General features: G+C 44.5%; 1 protein-coding gene across 3 annotated transcripts in view; it reads left to right on the top strand.

Annotated features, from left to right (window-relative positions):
• sema5ba (sema domain, seven thrombospondin repeats (type 1 and type 1-like), transmembrane domain (TM) and short cytoplasmic domain, (semaphorin) 5Ba) overlaps nt 1-19,749 on the top strand; it is a 324,529-nt gene that overhangs the window by 226,188 nt on the left and 78,592 nt on the right. For all 3 annotated transcript variants that reach the window (XM_087989341.1, XM_087989339.1, XM_087989340.1), the window contains exon 13: nt 15,075-15,192. In XM_087989341.1, the coding sequence (XP_087845467.1) occupies nt 15,075-15,192 (118 nt within the window). The remainder of the gene's footprint in view (nt 1-15,074; nt 15,193-19,749) is intronic.

Below are 19,749 nucleotides of genomic sequence, written 5' to 3'. Positions count from 1 at the left end.
GGATGAGGGAACAAAATATGACATCTCAAGGTTTGCAGATGATACAAAGTTGGGTGGGAGGGTGAATCGTGTGACAAAGATGCTGAGATCCTTCAGCATGATCTGGACAGGTTGGGTGAGTGTGCAAATCAATGGCAGATGCAGTATAATTTGGATAAATGTGAGATTATTCACTTTGGAAGTAAAAACAAGAAGGCAGGTTACTACCTGAATGGTGTAGATTGGGAGAGGGGAGTGTGCAGTGGGACCTGGGTGTCCTGGTGCACCAGTCGCTGACGGTAAGCATGCAGGTGCAGCAGGTGGTAAAGAAGGCAAATGGGATGTTGGTCTCCATTGTGAGAGGTTACAAGTACAGGAGCAGGTATGTGTCATTGCAGTTATACAGGACCTTGGTGAAGCCACACCTGGAATGTTGTGTGCAGTTTTGATCTCCTTTTCTGAGGAAGGATGCTCTTGCTCTCAAGGGAATGCAGTGAAGGTTTCCCAGGCTGATTCCGAGGGCTGGGGGGGATGGCGTATGAAGAGAGATTGACTAGGTCAGGATTGTTTTCGCTGGAATTCATCGAAACTTATAAAATTCTAACAGGACTGGACAGGGTTGATGCAGGGAGGATGTTCCTGATGGTGGGTGTGTCCGCAAGCAGGGGTCACAGTTTAAGGATTCGGGGGAGGACCATTTAGGATGGAGATGAGGAGTTATTTCTTCACCCAAAGAGTAGGGAGCCTGTAGATTTCATTATCACAGGAAGGAGTTGATACTAAAACATTGAATGTATTCAAGAGGCGCCTAGATATAGCACTTGGGGAAAATGTGATCAAAGGTTATGGGGAGAAAGCAGGATTAGCCTATTGATCGTGATGAATGCTGGAGCAGGCTCAAAGGGCTGAATGGCTTCCTCCTGCTCCTGTCTTCTATGTTTCTATGTAAAGCATTCTCTCCTTTCTCAACTCCTTAATTCACCACCTCTCCTTCAACAATGCCTTACCAAACCGTGATCTCTACCATCCATACAGGCAAGGGCAGCAGAGACATGGGGACACCACTACCTCACATTCCCCTCCACGTCACCCACTTGGAAATACATCGCCATTCCTTTAAAATCCTTGAGCTCCCTTCCAAAAAGCACTGTGGGTGGCCCTAAAACCCAAAATCTGCAACAAGGCAGCTCACCACCACCTTCACCAGGGCAGTTAGGGATGGCAATATATGCTAGCCCAGCCAATGAGGCCCACATCCCCTGGATAAATGCATTAGGAGCAGAAGTAGTCCAATTGGCCTCTCAAACCCACTCCACCATTCAATGGCTGACCAGATCATGTTTCAAAATCCACATCCCTGTCTCTCCACTGTAACTTTGGATTCCGTTGCCTAACAAGTATCTATCGACTTCGGCCTCAAGCTAGAAATATTCTATTATTCAGAAAGACCCGGAACCCCTTGTTGTACAGGGTGCTGCACTTAACTGTTGCACTGTGGTCATGTTCCAAGCAGAAGTATATACCAATGTCTAGCCACATGGGGAACTCTAAGCAATATACTTGATGAATCCAACATTTTGAGTCTAATTTATGATTATTTCAACTCATGTGAGCCACAAGGTTGTTCAGAGTGTCAGTGTGAACTTGATGAGCTGAATTGTCTGCCTCCACACTATAGGGATTCTATATTCCCTCCTGCCCCCAAAAACCTTTCATCTCCTTGCTACATTAATAACCTGCCTCACTACGTTCCTTTATGTTCCCTACCCTTGACTAGCTTCCTATACCAAGATTCAGTTGGCTCATTGATCCTGCAGCACACACTATTGTCGAAACAAGCTGAAAGAGTTTCCGATCTGGTGGACCATGGCAAAAGCTGGCCCCATAGTCTCCTTCCCTCCTTCAGTTGCAGCCACATTCTACTGTTCCTGAGCTCACACTAATCCAATCAGAGGTGCTATCGTAAGAGGTGTGACTACCTCCTGGTACAAAATACCCTGGCAACCTTTTACTTTTTTGACATGTCAGTGTCTGCAGCTCAGTCTCTAACTTAATATCTGAGCTCCTCAAATCACAAACATTGATTGTGAATGTGTTTACCCTGACCATACTGACAGTGTAGTGCTGGAAATACACAGCAGGTCAGGCAGCATCTCAGGAGCAATAGAATCAACGTTTCAGGAAGGGCTCCTGATGAAGGGCTTATGCCTGAAACATTGATTCTCCTGCTCCTCAGATGCTGCCTGACCTGCTGTGTTTTTCCAACATGGCACTCTCGACTCTGAGCTCCAGCATCTGCAGTCCTCACTTTCTCCTAGAAGATTTCAACCCTACTGCGAAGCCTCTTCCAAGGATGCCTACCTTGAAGAAGTTCTGCTCCTCTCTCTACAAAGACCTCCATGGGTCCTTCTCTCACTGGAGCCCCCAAGTCCTCTCCTCTGCCCTGAAGCTCTTCAGCCACGTCCTCTAGCAGACTTGCTACCACAGCCACATCTCCTTCCTCAGTGCCTGCCTACAGAACATTCTGATTCCACATGGACTCTGGACCACATTCAGACCAATCCAGTTTGGACCTGAACAGGATACCCAGTACACACTGCAAATCCAAAACTTTCAACGAAGATTCTTCTTCTGGATCCTCCGCTCCACGTTATCAGCCTTGCGCCACCATCCACTCTACCTGCAGTCAGTCCTGCGCCAGCTCAAAGCCTCACTTTCCCAGACCTGCAGTGGACCTCTGTATTTCTACATCCTCAGAAGGATGTGCTCAACAAACGGTGTTTCTCTACTGCATCAGACATAAAAGGACATAAGCTGAACAAACTTTCATGTACTTCCGTCCATACACGGGTTTCCTCGTACCTTCTAGAACCTCCCCCCGGCCTCTGAAACCGCCCAGAGGCCATTAGCCACACGGCTGCTCCTTCCACGACCACTGGGGCAATCGATGACGCCACTTCTGCTCCCGATGCCACCGGACGGCCTGCAGCCACTGCCAACCACACCACCTCCGAGATTGCCGTCTAACCTTGCTAATCAGTCTCCCATGGGGAACCTTGTCGAACGCCTTACTGAAGTCCATATAGATCATGTCCACCGCTCTGCCCTCATCAATCCTCTTTGTTACTTCTTCAAAAAACTCAATCAAGTTTGTGAGACATGACTTCCCACACACAAAGCCATGTTGACTATCCCGAATCAGTCCTTGCCTTTCCAAATACATGTACATCCTGTCCCTCAGGGTTCCCTCCAACAACTTGCCCACCTCCGAGGTCAGGCTCACTGATCTATAGTTGCCTGGCTTGTCCTTATCACCTTTCTTTGTTTTAATTAATTACTTCATCATTTTATTCAATTATTTATTTTGCCTTTTTACACATTATTAACCATATCACCAGTTCCTATATTATTTTCAATCTTGGGTGTAGGACAGACCATAACCACTAACTAGATACTCATCAAGCAACGAGCATCTTTACCTATTGTAGAGAAAGCGCCAATTCCCACAGGATGAAAAAGATTCGGAAAAACAAAGCGAGCCTCTCTTGCCCAAACTCCCGTACTCCCACAATTCAAAGCACTCTACTCAAAGGGGCGCTCAGTGCTCAGTTGCACTGTGATATCTCTATTCATGTGCTCTGAGTTATCTCAGTTCTAGTACAGACAACCCAGTCTAAGCTCGTTCCCTTAAATGACTAAATGCAGCTGCACTCAAGTAGACTGCTTGGATTCCCCTGGGTGAAATTTAGATTTTAAGTAGCAAAATATTTGAATGTTATTTGTGAATTGTGAATAAAATTTGATTCTAAGAAGAAGATTTTAATTTCACTTAATTACCAAACTCTGGTCAAAACCGTACTCCGTTTTTAAGGTATTGTTTGAGGGATAAGTATTGAACAGGACACCAGGGAGAAAATCCTTTCTCTTCTTTGAAGTGGTTAATACAAATTGTGTTTTCAACATGGGATGTGAATGTTACTGTCTGGGCCAGCATTATTACCCCTCACTAGTTCTCCTTGACAAAGTGGTGGTGAGCTGCCTTCTTGAGCCACTGCAGTCCATCTTTCTGCGGATGGATCCATTATGTCCTTAGGGAGGGAATTGCAGGATTTTGACCCAGCAACAGTGAAGGAATGTCAGAATGGTCAGTGGATTGGAAGGGGACCTCCAGTTTTCCATGTATCTGCTGCCCTTGTCCTTCTAGATGGAAGTGAACCTTTTATATTCAACTATTAGTGGTAAGGAAATAATTGGAGAAGATTCTTAGAATCAGAATTTACTTGCATTTGGAAAAGAATGGACTTATTAGGGCTGGTCCGCATGGTTTTGCGTGGGGGAGATATTCTCTCACAAATTTGAGTTTTTTGAGGAAGTGATAAAGTTGATTGATGAGGGTAGGGAAGTGAATATTGTCTGCATGGACTTTACCAAAACATCTGACAAAGTCCCTCATGGGAGGTTGGTCCAGAAGTTTAAGGCTTATGGGATCCATGGTGAGTTTGGTAAGTTGGTTACAAACTGACATTGCTCATAGAAGACAGAGGGTAGTTGTGAAGGGTCTGTGACCAGTGATGTTCCACAATGCTAAGTGCTGTTGTTTGCAGTATATGATTTGGATGAATATGTACAAGGTCCAATTAGTAAGCTTGCAGGTGACACGAAAATTGGTGGATAGAAATAATGTTGTCAAAGCATGCAGCAGGATTTAGATCAGTTGGAAAGTTGGGCAAAGAAATAGCAGATGGAGTTTAATCTGAACAAGTGTGACGTGATGCATTGTGGGGGGAGGTCAAATGCAAGAGGAAAGTATACAGTAAATGGCAGGACCCTTAGGAACATTGATATTCAGAGGGATCTCTGAATAACTCTCTGAAGGTGACAGCACAAGTAGATAAGGTGGTAAAGAAGGTATACAGCATGCTTGCCTTCATGTGTCAAGGCAATGAGTATAAAGGTTGGCAGGTCATGTTGCAGCAGTATAAAACTTCAGTTAGGCTGGATTTGGAGTGGAGTGTGCAGTTCTGGTCACCACACTATACGAAGGATGTGGAGGATTGGAGCGGGTGCTAAAGAGGTTTACCTGGATACTGCCTGTATTAGCTATAGGTGAGCTTGGACAAACCTGCATTATTTTTGCTATAGCATTGGAGGCTGAGGGGTGACCCGACTGAAGCGTACAAAACTACGTGAGGCATGTATAGGGTGGATAGATGGAGTCTTTTTTCCAGGGTGGAAATGTTAAATACAAGGGGGTGGAGGTCTAAGGCGAGAGGGAGAGTTTAAAGGAGATGTACGAGGCAAGTTAATTTTTTACACGGAAGGTGGTAGGTGCCCAGAACGCGCTACCAGGAGAGATGGTAGAAGCAACTAAGATAGCAACGTTTAAGAAGCCATTTAGGGAGATCCATGAACAGGCAGGGAAGAGAGGGATATGGACTATGTGCAGGCAGATGGGATTAGTTTAGAATGGCATCATGATTGGCAAAGACATGGTGGGCTGAAGGGCCTGTTCCTGTGCCAGACTGTTCTCGGTTCTAACTTAAGCTGGATGATTAATGGTTGGCCTCAGTATCTCTGTGCTATACAGAGTGTAAGTAAAATCAGAAAGAATTCCCAGTTGGTAAGAGACATGGATGAGTCCTGGGTGGAATATTTGGGAAAGTCAGGTCAAGACGAGATGAGTTGGCAATGTCAATGCTCCTGTCTGGTTGGTCATGCCCTTGGCAATTTGGTAAGTGGCCTTCATCTGTTGGCATACACCCAGCAATATAAGTGGTTAGCACCAACTGAATGGAGAAATGGTTGATAGAGTTAGGGTGGCATTCAGCAGAGAAACAGTGTAGGAACTTTCCAACATGGGGAGGTGTTGCTGTCTTTTGTTTTCCTAACATTTGGGATGTGAGGAAGCAGTGGCTACATCTGGGGATAATTAGGTGTTACCCAACACTCTGTTTAGTTCGCTAATCTGTGAGTCAGCTAAGTACCCACACTGTTCAAACACAAATGTCTAGTGTCCACTGTACTACCGAATGAATCACAAACACTCAAAATACTGTACTTGGAAAAAAAAATTACTTCCTTCCCGACCACCTCATGTCCTAAGTAATATGATTATCTTCAATTAACACTTCACTTTTTGACCGTTCATATTAAATTATATTTTCCCTGGAAATTACTTGTCAAAATTCAATACCTCCTTACAGTTAGGCCAATTTGAATTCAGTTTCCCAGTCCCTTAGGAGTCGGTCTGAAATTTAAATATTCTAGAACCACTTCATTCTTTGCTCGGAGATGCCAGTGTTGGACTGGGGTGTACAAAGATAAAAATCACACAACACCAGGTTAAAGTCCAACAGGTTTAATTGGAAGCACACTAGCTTTCGGAGCGACGCTCCTTCATCAGGTGAGTAGTCAGGTCAGGCAGGGACATGTTTTCTCTCTTCTCTCCTGGCTTCCCTTTGGACTCAGAGGTGGAGCTCTCTATCACTAATTATGGGAATGATACCAGGAATGAGGGATTTTAGATACAAAGAAAGATTAGAGAAATTGGGTTTATTCTTGTTGGAGCAGAGCAGATTAAGGAGGTGACCTTACTGATTTATTATGAATTATTATTCATAATTTTGACAGGGTAAAGATGACAGTCTGTTTCCATTGGTTGGATGTCAGTAACTAGAGGGTCACAATTTCAAGATTGTCAGCAAGAGAGCTCGGAGTGAGATGAAGAAAAACCTCTTCACTCGGGGAACTGTTAGGATTTGGAATCCCCTGCCTGGGAGAGCGGTGGAGGCGGATTCCATGGCACGTTTCAAGAGAGAGCTGGATGTATATTTGAAAATGATGAGGGCTACAGAGATACTGCAAAGCTTTATTGATTTAAAATATAATATTCATGATTATACATTGCAATTCAACTTTACTGTGTTTGTATCTGCATCTGTGTTTGCTGGTGTGTGTGTGTGCGCCAGGGTCTGTGTGTTAGTGCCTGCGTGTGTGTGTGCCTGTGCATGTGTTTGTCGGCATCTTGAGTGTATATGCATCTGTATATATCAGTGTCTGTATGTGTCCATGTGTGAGTTTGTGTGTGTCAATTTTTGTGTGTGTCAGTATCTATGTGTATAATTGTGTCTCTGTATGTGATTGTGTGTGCCCGTGTGAGTGTTGGTTTCAGAGCCTATGTGTGTGTCTGTGTGTAGTGTGTGCATTGGTGTATGTGTGTGATCGAAGGTGACAGTGTCTATATATGTGTCTGCATGTGTGTATCAGAATGTGTGTTGGCATATGTGTGTGTTGGTGTCTGTGTGTCCATGTGTGTCTGTGTCCGCATGTGTGTTGGTGTTGAAGGTGTGTGCGTGCACACATTTTTCTGTGTGTCTTTGTGTCTCAGTGCGTTTTTGTTGGTGGCAGTGTCTGTGTGTCAGTGTTTGTATGTGTCCATGCGTGTATTGGTCTCTGCGTGTATGTGCCTATTTGTACTGATGTCTGTGTGTATTCGTGTGTGTCGGCATCTGTGTGTATACATCAGTGTCTGAATGTGTCTGCCTGTGTGTGTGTTTATGTGGGTGTGTGTGTGTTTGTGTGTCGGTGGGGGTCTGTTTGTATATCAGTTTGTGTATGTCTGTGTGTGTGCATGTAGTGAGCCAGTTCAATTCCACAGAGACAATCTGGACAAATAGACAGTTAGTCAATCCACATTAAAGAATTATAAGATGAGAATCCAGGGAGATAGAATAACTTATGTTATGCAAATAGTTTAATATTGAGGAAGGGTGTGTGTGTGTGTGTGTGTTGTGTGTGTGTCAGTGTCTATGATTGTGTCAGTGTATTTGTGTCGGTCAGACTATGTCAGCGTGTGTGTGTTCCTGCAAGTGCATACATGTATATGTGTGTGTGCATATGCTCTGTGTATGTATGGTCTGTGTACGTGTGTGGTGTGTGTGTGTATTTGCATCTGTGTGTGTGTATGTCTGTGACTGTGTATGTGTCTGTGAGTGTGTATGTCTGTGATTATGTGCGTGTGTGTGTGTTGTGCACATGTGTATATGTCTCTGTGCGTGTTGTGTGTGTGCATGTTGTGCATGTCTGTCTGTCTGTATATGTCTGAGTGTGTGTGTGTATGTATGAATGTGTCTTGTGTATGTATGTGTCTGTGTGTTTGGTCTGTCTTGTGTATGTGTGAGTGAATGTCTGTGTGTCTGTGAATGTGTGTGTCTGTGTGTGTTGTGCATACATGTGTATGCCTGTGTGTATGTTGGTGAGTGTGTGTTGTACGTATGGGTGTGTATGTATGGGTGTATGCCTGTGTGAGTGTCTGCGTGTGTGTGTTATGCATGACTGTGTGTGAGTGTGTGTTATGCGTGTCTGTGTGTGTGTCGGGCGGTGTTGCAGTCTCTCTAATCCTACTGTTTTCTGCTGAAGATGGGAACTCATGGAGTGTGTGTGTTGATTCACTCTGCACTCGGCACAGTGGTTCCCACCCTTGCCCTCAGGTGCTGGCACTCTGTCCTTGCCTGCTGCCCACATGCCAGCACTTACAACGTGAGTTAATGATAGAAGCCGAGAGAACAGTCTCAGCTGTCAAGGCTTGCCCTGAAGGAATGCCATTCGAGCAATGTGCCAAAGGGGCCAACAATACCTGTGGGACTGCATCATTTACAGGAGCCAACATCCTCGGGTAGGGGCAGAGTTTTTGTGAATGGAGTCTCGGCGACAAAGCATCTGATGGCTTAAGGGTTTCTTTCCTTGTGGTAGTTTTGACAACTGTGAGCAAAGTTGCTGCAAAAGAGAAATGAGACCAGTGGAGCGTGATCCCTGAGATTTCATTTAGCAGCAAGGGAGGGTGTGTACAGTTTGCATTATTACGGATGCTGTCCTTCAGATCTGTGAGAGCAGGTTGTGCTGTGAAATAACTGTCACTGGAGATGGTAGCAGTGGGAAGCACTTGAAGTGATGAACGTGGAGCCTCAGTGTAAGAAGTATGTTGGCACAACATTAAAAGTGTAGTGTCCTACACTTTTTTGTTTGTTCTGTTTTACTGTTGCTTATTGATGCCAACATCTAGAGACAACACGGTAGGAGACATCGTGAAGAAGCTCACTTTGATTTGTGATGCTTTCAAATGTTTCTAGAGAGTTCTTGCATGCTGTATAATGGTTTTCAGATTCCTTTGTGAGATATCAGCAGTCAACACTCACTGTCAAAAAAAACCCCAGATTCCTGGTAATTGAAGTGGTTCGAGATGATCTTTATGGCTGGCTAACATTTGGCAGCAGTTATGATAAGCTCATATCAACCCTCTGTGTCTCATACTTCATTCTTGGCTTGCTATATAGGCCCTTTGGTAAACAGGACTTGCTGTTAACGTTGCCTTGGCTACTAAGCCAGATCGATGCACGCTATGTTTGTGTGTGGCAGTTGATGACTATCGGTTTACCTGTCAAGCCCGTGCTTAATCATTTAGGATTCTTAAATGAGCAATACTCAGTGTTCACTACATTCCTTCCTCATTTCAATAAGCATGTTACACAGCCTTCCACTACATAGTTGCATTTTGCAACACAGCAGGAGGCCCATATTTTTTATTCACTTGTGGGACATAGGCTCCCAACATGCGCAACACCACAGTGATCGAATTCACTTTGGAGAAAATGATCCTTGTTTCTATAAGGCAGTCAAGGAAGAGAGCACGGGTGTCCGAGGTCACAATGATGTCGTGGTTAACTCGCTAGCAGCCTTGGCTAATAATCCAGAGAGCATGCGAAAGAAAAAAAATCCCATGGTTGTAGTTTGAGCATTGACTGATGCCAAAGGCAGACAGAGGCTGACGAGATGGTCCACCGAGCTCCTTCCAACACACAATAATACATCATGACTTGTCGGGTATCCCCAGGCACGAGCAATGCAATGTAATGTCAGGCATTTGTTGGAATGGTCCTAAACTGTGGCATCCTTTACGCTGGCTTAGTGTGCCAGTGAGGATGTAATGGAAGAGGAACCTAAAGACCATTCCCTCCATGACTACCTAGTCAGGTCCACACCCCTCACCCAACTCACCCTCCCGTCCTGGCACCCTCCCCTGCCACCGTAGGAATTGCAAAACCTGCGCCCACACCTTCCCCCCTCACCTCCATCCAAGGCCCCAAAGGAGCCTTCCACATCCATCAAAGTTTTACCTGCACATCCACCAATATCATTTATTGTATCCATTGCTCTCGATGCGGTCTCCTTTACATTGGGGAGACTGGACGACTTCTCGCAGAGAGCTTCAGGGAACATCTCCATGACACCCGCCAATCAACTTCACCGCCCCATGGCCGAACATTTCGGTTCCCCTTCCCACTCTGCTGAGAACGTGCAGGTCCTGGGCCTCCTCCACCGCCACTCCCTCACCACCCGACTCCTGGAGGAAGAACGCCTCATCTTCCGCCTCAGAACCCTTCAACCCCAGGGCATCAATGTGGACTTCACCAGTTTCCTCATTTCCCCTTCCCCCCACCTTACCCCAGTTCCAAACTTCCAGCTCAGAACCATCCTCATGACCTGTCCCACCTGTCAATCTTCCTTCCCACCTATCCGCTCCACCCTCCTCTATCACCTTTACCCCCACCTCCATCCACCTATTGCACTCCCAGCTTCCTTCTCCCCAGCCACACCCCCTCCCATTTATCTCTCCACCCCCCGAGGTTTCCAGCCTCATTCCTGATGAAGGGCTTTTATCTGAAACGTCAATTGTCCTGCTCCTCGGATGCTGCCTGACCTGCTGTGCTTTTCCAGCACCGCTCTAATCCTGCTCCACTGATCAAGACTGTTGTGGATAATCTTGGGACTTCAACACTGAAGTATAAAAAGTGATGATAATCTCAGCAGACCATAGGGTTACCCTCTCATTAGAGGGATATGACTGGTGATGGTTTAACCTGAGGGTCACCAAGCCTCAGGTGGGGGGAAAGCGATTAAGAAAGCGTGTCCTTCATGGTGACCTCAGCTAGTGCACGGATTGAAGCCACACTGTTGGCATCAATCTGCATCGCATACCAGCTGTCCAGCCAACTGAGCTAACCAACCCACATCAGTGCCATTTGACTGCTAACTCCCCATATATACTCAATAACAGAATATCTACAACCTTCTGGGATGGAGAATTTTAAAGATTCTCAATCCTTTAAACAAATTCATTTCCCCTCATTTCACTGCTAAATGGGATAAACATTGGATGAAAAATGGGAGACTTTCAAAAGAGAGATGAACAGGGTGCAAGCTTGGTACACATACAAAAGCAATAAATACAGGGTGAGAGCCAAAGCTGGAGCACCTTGGATTGCTAAGGATATTGGTGAGGAAGTAAGGAAGAGAAAGGAGGCATGTGATGTGTACAGGAATAATAATAACAATGGACATCATGGAGTGCATCTAAAAGGCAGAAGAAAGGCTAAGGCTGGAACAAGGAAGGCTAAGGGGAAACATGAGGAAAGGATGGCAGGCTGCGCACAAGCAATTGGTAAACTATTCTTCAAACGTATTGATAGCAAAAGATGAGAGAAGGACAGAGTGGGGCCCATAAGGAACAATTAATCACCTTGCAGCAAAAGGGGCTAAGTGAGTACTTTGCTTCTACTTTCACTCAAAATCAAAATGGTGATAAGGCCCAGTTGAAATGGGGCTGTGAATGAATGAACAGTGTAGTGACAGGTAGAGAAGAGATGCTGAAAAGGCTGGTAGCAACCCAGGTAGAGACGTCACCACGCCCTGTGAAAATAAAGACCATAAGATGTAGAAGCAGAGTGGCCATTCAGCCCATCGGGTCTGCTCTACCATAGGAAACAGGATAGGTACAGGTCATTCCTCAGTCCAGAGACGAGTTGAAATGGTCTTTCTAGAGATCAGTGATGGGGCCCTTGCTTTTACTGATTTATATAAACGGTTTGGAGATGGTTGTTGAGGGTAAAGTCTCTAAATTTGCAAATGGTGAAGTGTGAGGGCAAGGCTGAGCAACCTCCAAGGGACATTGACAGGTTGGCCAAATAGGCAGGCAGCTGGCGGACCAACTTTAAAGCAGAGAAATGTGAGGTAATGCATTTTGGAAGAAGAAATACGGAGAGACAATACAGGCTCAATGGTTCAACGCTCAAGGGAGTACAAGAGGAGCAGAGGAACCTCCGGGTTGGAGGGGGCCAGGCAAGTTGAAACAGTTATTAAGAAGGCTTAGTGGATCCTTGGGTTTAGAAATAGATGCATAGAGTATAAAAGCAGGAGAATGATTCCACACCTCTGCAAATCATCGATCAGACCACATTTGGAGCATTGTGCTCAGTTCTAGGTATCTCTTTAAGGAAGGATGTTAAAGCCCAGAAGAGAGTGCAATGGAGATCTACGGGAATGATATCAGGAAAAGACCCAGGAGGGAGGTTAGATACAAGAAAAGATGAGAGAAAGTAGGTTAATGCTCCTTGAAGCAGAGAAGGTTAAGAGATGATTTTGTTGAGGTGTTCAAAATTATGAACAATTTTGACAGAATAAAGAGGGATATTCTTTTTCCATGAATTGGTGTGTCAGTAACTAGGGGGTCACAATTTCAAGATTAGCAGCAGGAGATCTAGGAGTGAGATGTGGAGAAACTTCTTTACTCAGAGAGTTGTTAGGATTTGCAATGGGCTGCCTGGGGGAGTGGCGGAGACGGATTCTATAGGAGGTTTCAAGAGGGAGCTGGATATATATTTGAAAATGATGAATTTAGAGAGCTACAGAGATCGGGCTGGAGAATGGGACTAACGGGGTAGTTCTTTCGAGAGTCAGTACAGACACGATGGGTTGAATGGTCTCCTTTACTGTAAAATCCTATGTTTCTAAACAATTGCCTTGTAGTCCTGAGGATGTGTCCCTGTGTTCTAGATTCCACAACCAGTGAAAATGAGCTCTCAGTGTCTGTCTTCTACAGTATTGCCTCTCATTCTTTGAACACCAAAGTTAGATCAGTTCATATGTTACAGCCTCTCATTCTCAAGACAGCACCTCATCCCAGGGAGCAATCCAGTGAATTGTATTGTTCTGCCTCCAATGCAAATAAACCCTCCTAAATGGTCGGCACGGTGGCACAGTGGTTAGCACTGCTGCCTCACAGCACCTGAGACCCGGGTTCAATTCCCGCCTCAGGCGACTGACTGTGTGGAGTTTGCACGTTCTCCCCGTGTCTGCGTGGGTTTCCACCGGGTGCTCCGGTTTCCTCCCACAGTCCAAAGATGTGCAGGGTCAGGTGAATTGGCCATGCTAAATTGCCCGTAGTGTTAGGTAAGGGGTAAATGTAGGGCTATGGGTGGGTTTTGCTTCGGCGGGTCGGTGTGGACTTGTTGGGCCGAAGGGCCTGTTTCCACACTGTAATGTAATGTAATGTAATATAAATGTGGCAACTAAAACTGGACATAGTATTCCAGGTGTGGTCACTGCAAAGACTTGGACAATTGTAGCAAAAAGCTTCACTAGATTTAATATCTCTTAAACAACATTCCCAACAAAGTGGCATGCCATTAAGGGATATTTCGGACTTTGTATTAATGTCTCAGTGAGGCATGACCTTTGACCATATAGATTTCTGGGTCAGAGGTAAGAGTGCTACTCACTGAAACACAGCTGGGATGGAAAGAAAGATTTTCATATGAGCAGGTCCGAGCTAAACTGAGCACAGATGGTCTGCAATTTTGCCAGAGATCTTCAGAGTTCATCAGGGGCCTGAGAAACAATTCTGCGCGTTGTTGTTGCTTTCAAATTCTACAAAATCTGGAAGCAAGAACATCAATTATAAAGTGACATTAACACAGTGAAATGTAATCTCCCAAAAGGTGCCATATCCAGTATCAATTTTCAAGCCTGATTTGATATGGAGCCACTTGAGGTGTTCGGACATCAAGCATGCTGGAGATCTGAAATACAATCAAAAAGCACTGGAGAAACTCAGCAGGTCTGGCAGTATTTGTGGAGAGAGAAACAGAGTTAATGTTTCAAGTCCAATTGCTCTTCTTTGTAACTTGGATATGAAGACTGATGATTTGGTGACCAAATATTTGATTAGAGAGCTAGATTTTAAGGAGCTTCCTGAAGGAGAAGAGAGAGAGAGAGAGAAAGAGCAAGAGAAATAGAGAGGAAAGGAAATTTTGAGCTCAGAGCTGACAATTAAAATTGAAGATGCACAAAAGATCAAAATTGGGGGAGTACAGTTATTGAAGAGTGTTGTAGAGAGGGAAGGAATTGCAAAGATGGGGGTACAAGGAGAAATGAGTTCAAGAGGGATTTGAAAGGAAGGATGAAAATCTTTGAGATCAAGGCAGTAGTAAACTGGGAGCTGTCAAGCACAGAGTGGTGTTGTGTGAGTGAGCCTGCGAGAACGAAAACACGAATTAAACATCTGTCTCAGGCTGGAGTTTCAGGAGCAGATGAGAATGGTGCCAAAAAGAAAGAGGGTGTCAGTGAATGATTGTCATGACAACAAAGGTTTGCGAACCAGGTCATGTTGACCTTACAGCTCCTGCATTATCTGCCTGTTTCATCTACACTGCTCCTAATGCACTAAAAAGGTAAAGTCAACAAAATTAATAGACTTCGCGCATTTTTATTCCCGATTTCTCAACCCTTCTTGTGCTCTGCTCCTTATTACTGACCAATGACCTTCTCTCATTATGCTGCTGCCCCCTGTGTTGGGTCCTTTGAAACAAACAAATTCGTCTTTACACCATTTGAAGATTTATTTAACAGATCTCTGGATCAGGCGGCAGTGAGGACTACAGATGCTGGAGATTAGAGTCAAGATTGTGCTGCTGGAAAAGCACAGCAAGTCAGGCAGCATCCGAGGAGCAGGAAAATCGATGTTTCAGGCAAAACTGGATGAAGGGCTTTTGCCCAAAACGTTAATCTCCTGCTCTTCGGATGCTGTCTGACCTGCTGTGATTTTCCAGTTCCACACTCAGATCTCTGGATCAGACAACACACAGTCCCTGAAAAGTTTGAAAGAAATTTTCTCTGTGATTAGAACATTTAACTTTGGTAATGGATTTTGTGTGGGTTTTTTTACTGTTGTTTAATTATTCATGGTGGCATCTGATTGGCAGAAATTGTCTGGGAGTGAGGGATCCTTACTGTGGCTGGGACCTGAGACAGAAGCGATGTACCACCATTGAAGACAGTTCCAACATGAGCCTGTGGAGGCAGAACATCACAGAATGTCCGGTATGAACACATCTATCTCAAATACTTCCCATCAATGTCACCTTTTTAGAGGAAAGATATTATTAACTTGGAGAGGGTTCAGAAAAGATTTACCAGGATGTTGCTGGGGAATGGAGGGTTAGAGAGTTCGGAGAGGCTGGGACTTTTCTCACTGAAGTGTAGGGGGTTGAGGGGGGGAACTTCATAAAATCATGAGGGGCACAGATAAGGTGAACGGCAGGTGTCTTTTCCCTAGGGTGGGGGAATTCAAATCTAGGGTGCATATTTTTAAAGTGAAAGGAGAAAGATTTAAAAAAACGCAAGAGGCATCTTTTACACACAGAGAGTGGTTCGTGTGTGGAATGAACTTCCAGAGGAAGTGCTGGTATAGTTACAACATTTAAACAACATGTGGCTAAATGAATATGAAATGTTTGGAGGGATATGGGCCAAACGCAGGCAGGTGGGACTAGTTTAGATTTGGAGACTAATTTAGTTTGGGATTATGGTTGGCATGGACTACTTGGACCGAAGGGTTGGTCTCTGTGCTATATGACTCTATGTCCATTTGTTACTGAAAATACAGGGACAGTTCTGATAATACAGGTGGTGAAGAAGGCAAATGACATGTTGGTCTTCATATTGAGAGGATTTGAGTACAGGAGCCAGGATGCCTTGCTGCAATTATACAGGGCCTTGGTGACACCACATCGAGATTATTGTGTGCAGTTTTGGTCTACTTATCTGAGGAAGGATGTTCTTACTATGGAGGGAGTGCAACAAAGGTTTGCCAGACTGATTCCTGGGTTGACGGGACTGAGTTATGAGGAGAAACTGCATCGGTTAGGATTCATTGGAGTTTGGAAGAATAAGGGAGGATCTCACAGAAACCCACAGAATTCCACCAGGTCCAGACAGGGCAAATGCAGGAAGGATGTTCCTGATGCAGAACCAGCGGGTTACAGTCTAAGGATAGATGGTAGGCCATTTAGGACTGAGATCAGGAGAAATTTCTTAACCCAGAGAGCGGTGAGCCTGTGGAATTCTCTGCCACAGGGAATGGTTGAAGCTAAAAGAAATGGAATGTTTTCAAGAAGTAATTAGTTATAATTCTTCAGGCTAAAGAGATCAAAGGGTATGGGGAGAAAGCAGGAAGAGGATACTAAGTTGGATGATCAGCTATGATTGTAATAAATGGTGGAGCCGGCTTGAAGGGTTGAGTGGCCTACTCCTCTAGTTCTCTATCGTAAAGAAATAGACAGGCTATCAAAGCCTTTTGTCTTGCACTCATCAAGACAGGTGCACAAGGGGCAACACTCAGAGAAAAGCATGCTGATTGGTTGGCAAAGTCGACTTGTCAGTAGATATTACCGTGGAGAGTGCACCAGGCCTGTGTTTTTATTTAATTGGAAAACAATATGCAATGCCTGGATAGGTTCCTTTGTCCCACACAGGACAGGGCCCTGCTAAATGTACATATATTGATGCATATTTGCTCATGTTGAGAGTCCAGCTCATATTCTTAAATTAATTGTTAGTATAATCCTTAGCACACTGGGGAATTGTTGAGTCACATCTACATAGACATTTTGTTTTGAGATTTGAAAACACAACCTGCTTTACGACACTCGGCCTATTGTGAAAAACCAAAGAAATGAGTGCAAGGTGAACAACTTCAAAAGCAAATCTCTTCCCTTCAGCCAAATTCAAGTTCTGTCCAGCCAAGTGGCTAGAATATCCACTTGTTCACTTCTGGCTGTCTTTTCTATCCAAGCATTATCAGGGGTTTGGAGTTGATTTAGAAGGAATACACTGATGTGGTGCCCAAGGTGAGATTCTTCCCTTACCATGGAGAGACTGAGCAGCTGACCTTTATAGAGCTGTTCCAAACGATGAAGGACTTTTGTGATAATAAGTGAGGTGAAACTGTTACTGTTGAGAGAAGGGTTGGTAACCAAGGACCAGTGTAGAGATAATGAGGCCTTTTCAGAACGTAGTGGGTTGTTAACATTGGAGTGAAGCAGATTCGATTGTGACAATGGCCTTGTCAGAAAAGGCCACCTCCTTTGAATAGACAAAAAAAATCAGAAGTCACATGGCATCAGGTTATAGTCCAACAAGTTTATTTGAAACCACAAACTTTCGGAATGCTGCCCCTCCATCACGTGAAGTGGGGTGATTTCACCCGATGAAGGAGCAGCGCTCAAAAGCTTGTGATTTCAAATAAACCTGTTGGACTATAACCTGGTGTTGTGTGACTTCTGACTTTGTCCACCCCAGTCCAACACTGGCAGCTCCACATCAGAGATTAAAAAAAACTCGCAAAGGGGTATTTAGTGGATACCTTTGGGGAAATAATGTGCAAAGCTGTGAAGGGAGAGGGATGGGTTGGCACTGTTGGGATAGCCAACACTGATACAATGGGCTGACTGGCCTCCTTCTTTACTACCAGGTTCTAACTTGTTAATTTTCTGTTGGCCCTGACCTATTTCTTCTTGGGTTTTTCTTGACAGCTGGTCCATGCTGCACATTAAACATAAAGACAACAACTGGAAGAGAAGGGAATCATCTTTCAGGCTATACTTAGATAGCAAATTAAAAATAAACAGAGTCTTTCACAGCCTTGATATCGTGACGCTTTTTACAGTCAATTAAGCCTGTTTAAAGTGTAATGTTGTTCGGGGAAGGAAATCTGCCATCCTTAGTGCAGCCTACAAGCGAGTCCAGACCCACAGCAATGTGTCTGAACTCTTAACTAACCTCCAGCAAGTGCTGACCTTGCCAACAAAGGCCACATTGCATGAAACAAACTGCTTCCAAAAAGTAATGGCAGGAAGTGTTGCAACAACACGGTGCACAGCAAGATCCCAGGATCATCCCTGAGATCAATGAGCAAATCGACTGTTTTATTTCATGGTCGTATTTGAAGGATGAACAATGATGGAGGTCTAGGTTTAACACCTCATCCAAGAGGCAGTGCCTTCCTTCACTGGAGTATTTGCCTAGATTTTGTCATCTAGTCTCCACGATGAACTTGCCACGTCTCGACTCAGAGACAGTTACCCACTGAGTCAAGACTGACACATTAAATAAATGACACAGGAAAGCAGACATTTTGCTATGTGTTATTCATTAATGGCAATGTTTTAAAAAGCTCACACTTGCATGCTAAAATGATCTGTTTGCTGATTTTAAATAATATTCTAATACTCTGGGCTAGCTGTTAATTTTAACAGATGGCAGGGTATTTACCTGTTCCCTCTTTTGATAGAGCTTATGAATTTGCTAACAGACTCATCAAAAAGTTAGGTGAAGAAGTTTTTTTGTTAACATCAGAAGCATGAAAGTTCCTGACATTTGACAAAAATGTCTTCCCAATATTAAACTGACAAAGAATGGCATGATTACGTTGAAGTGGTGCCAGTCTTGGACTGGGGTGGACAAAGGCAGAAGTCACATGACATCGGGTTATACCAACAGGTTTATTTGAAATCACAATGTACCTGATGAAGGAGCGGTGCTCCGAAAGCTAGTGATTTCAAATAAATTCGTTGGGCTATAACCTGGTGTTGTGTGACTCGTGATTACATTGAAATGGTTAAGGGTTCACGTGGCGCAGTAGTGGTGTCCCTGCCTCTGAACTCAAGGAGGCTTGAGTCAAAGTCCCAACCTGCTGCAGAAATCTAAATAATATCTTTTAACAGGTTGGTTAGAAAATGTCTTCTCACCTTCGGGGTAATTGGAAAGGTTTGGGACAATGCAGTAAGTAAACAAAGATAAAAATATGACTCATTAAGTGATGCAGTATTTAGGTTGTGATCGGCATTGGTCAGTGACAGATACTAGGGCAACTTGAGTCAATCTTCTGGGCAGTGTAGCCTCAGTTTGTACCAATTTCCATTTGTCCATTATCTTTGTCCTCACTCACATTTATAATTCTAATCCGTCTCAGAACAATTCTGAGTCTCTTCCAGTCCTAACATCCTCGATGATCTCTCCAATACTCCATCCCCAGATGACCGTCTTTGCCTCACAAAGGGCAGCTGTGACTTCAGCTGTTTTTGACCCTAAGCTCAGAGTTCCCTTCTTAAACCTCTTGACTTCCCTCTCTTTCTTAAGGCCCATGTCTTTGACCAATTGTTTGGTGCCCTGCCTGAATATCACTTAGAGTCAGTCTTTGCCTAATTATGGAGAAAGTGAGGACTGCAGATGCTGGAGAGTCAGAGTCGATAACTGTGGTGCTGGAAAAGCACAACAGGTCAGGCAGCATCCAAGGAGCAGGTGAATCGACGTTTCAGGCATAGCCCTTCATTAGGAATGTGGAGGGGAAAAAGAGCTGAGCTCATGCACCAAACAACCACACCACCTTGTGGCCGACCTGTTCAATCCCCCTCCAACTCCCCTAAGAAAATATGAGTCTTTGGCCTCCTCCACTACCAAATCCAAGCCACCCGCCAATTGGAGGAAGAATGCCTCATCTTTCACCTTGGGACCCTTCAACCACATGGCATCAACATCAGCTTCACTAGTTTCCAAATCTCCCGTCCACCCACTTCATCCCAGATCCAACTCAACACC

This window comes from Chiloscyllium plagiosum, unplaced genomic scaffold, assembly GCF_037043375.1.
Source record: "Chiloscyllium plagiosum isolate Xiang-an unplaced genomic scaffold, Cpla_swu_hap1 HiC_scaffold_7, whole genome shotgun sequence".
NCBI lineage: Eukaryota > Metazoa > Chordata > Chondrichthyes > Orectolobiformes > Hemiscylliidae > Chiloscyllium > Chiloscyllium plagiosum.
This window is presented reverse-complemented; position numbering and strand designations above follow the sequence as displayed.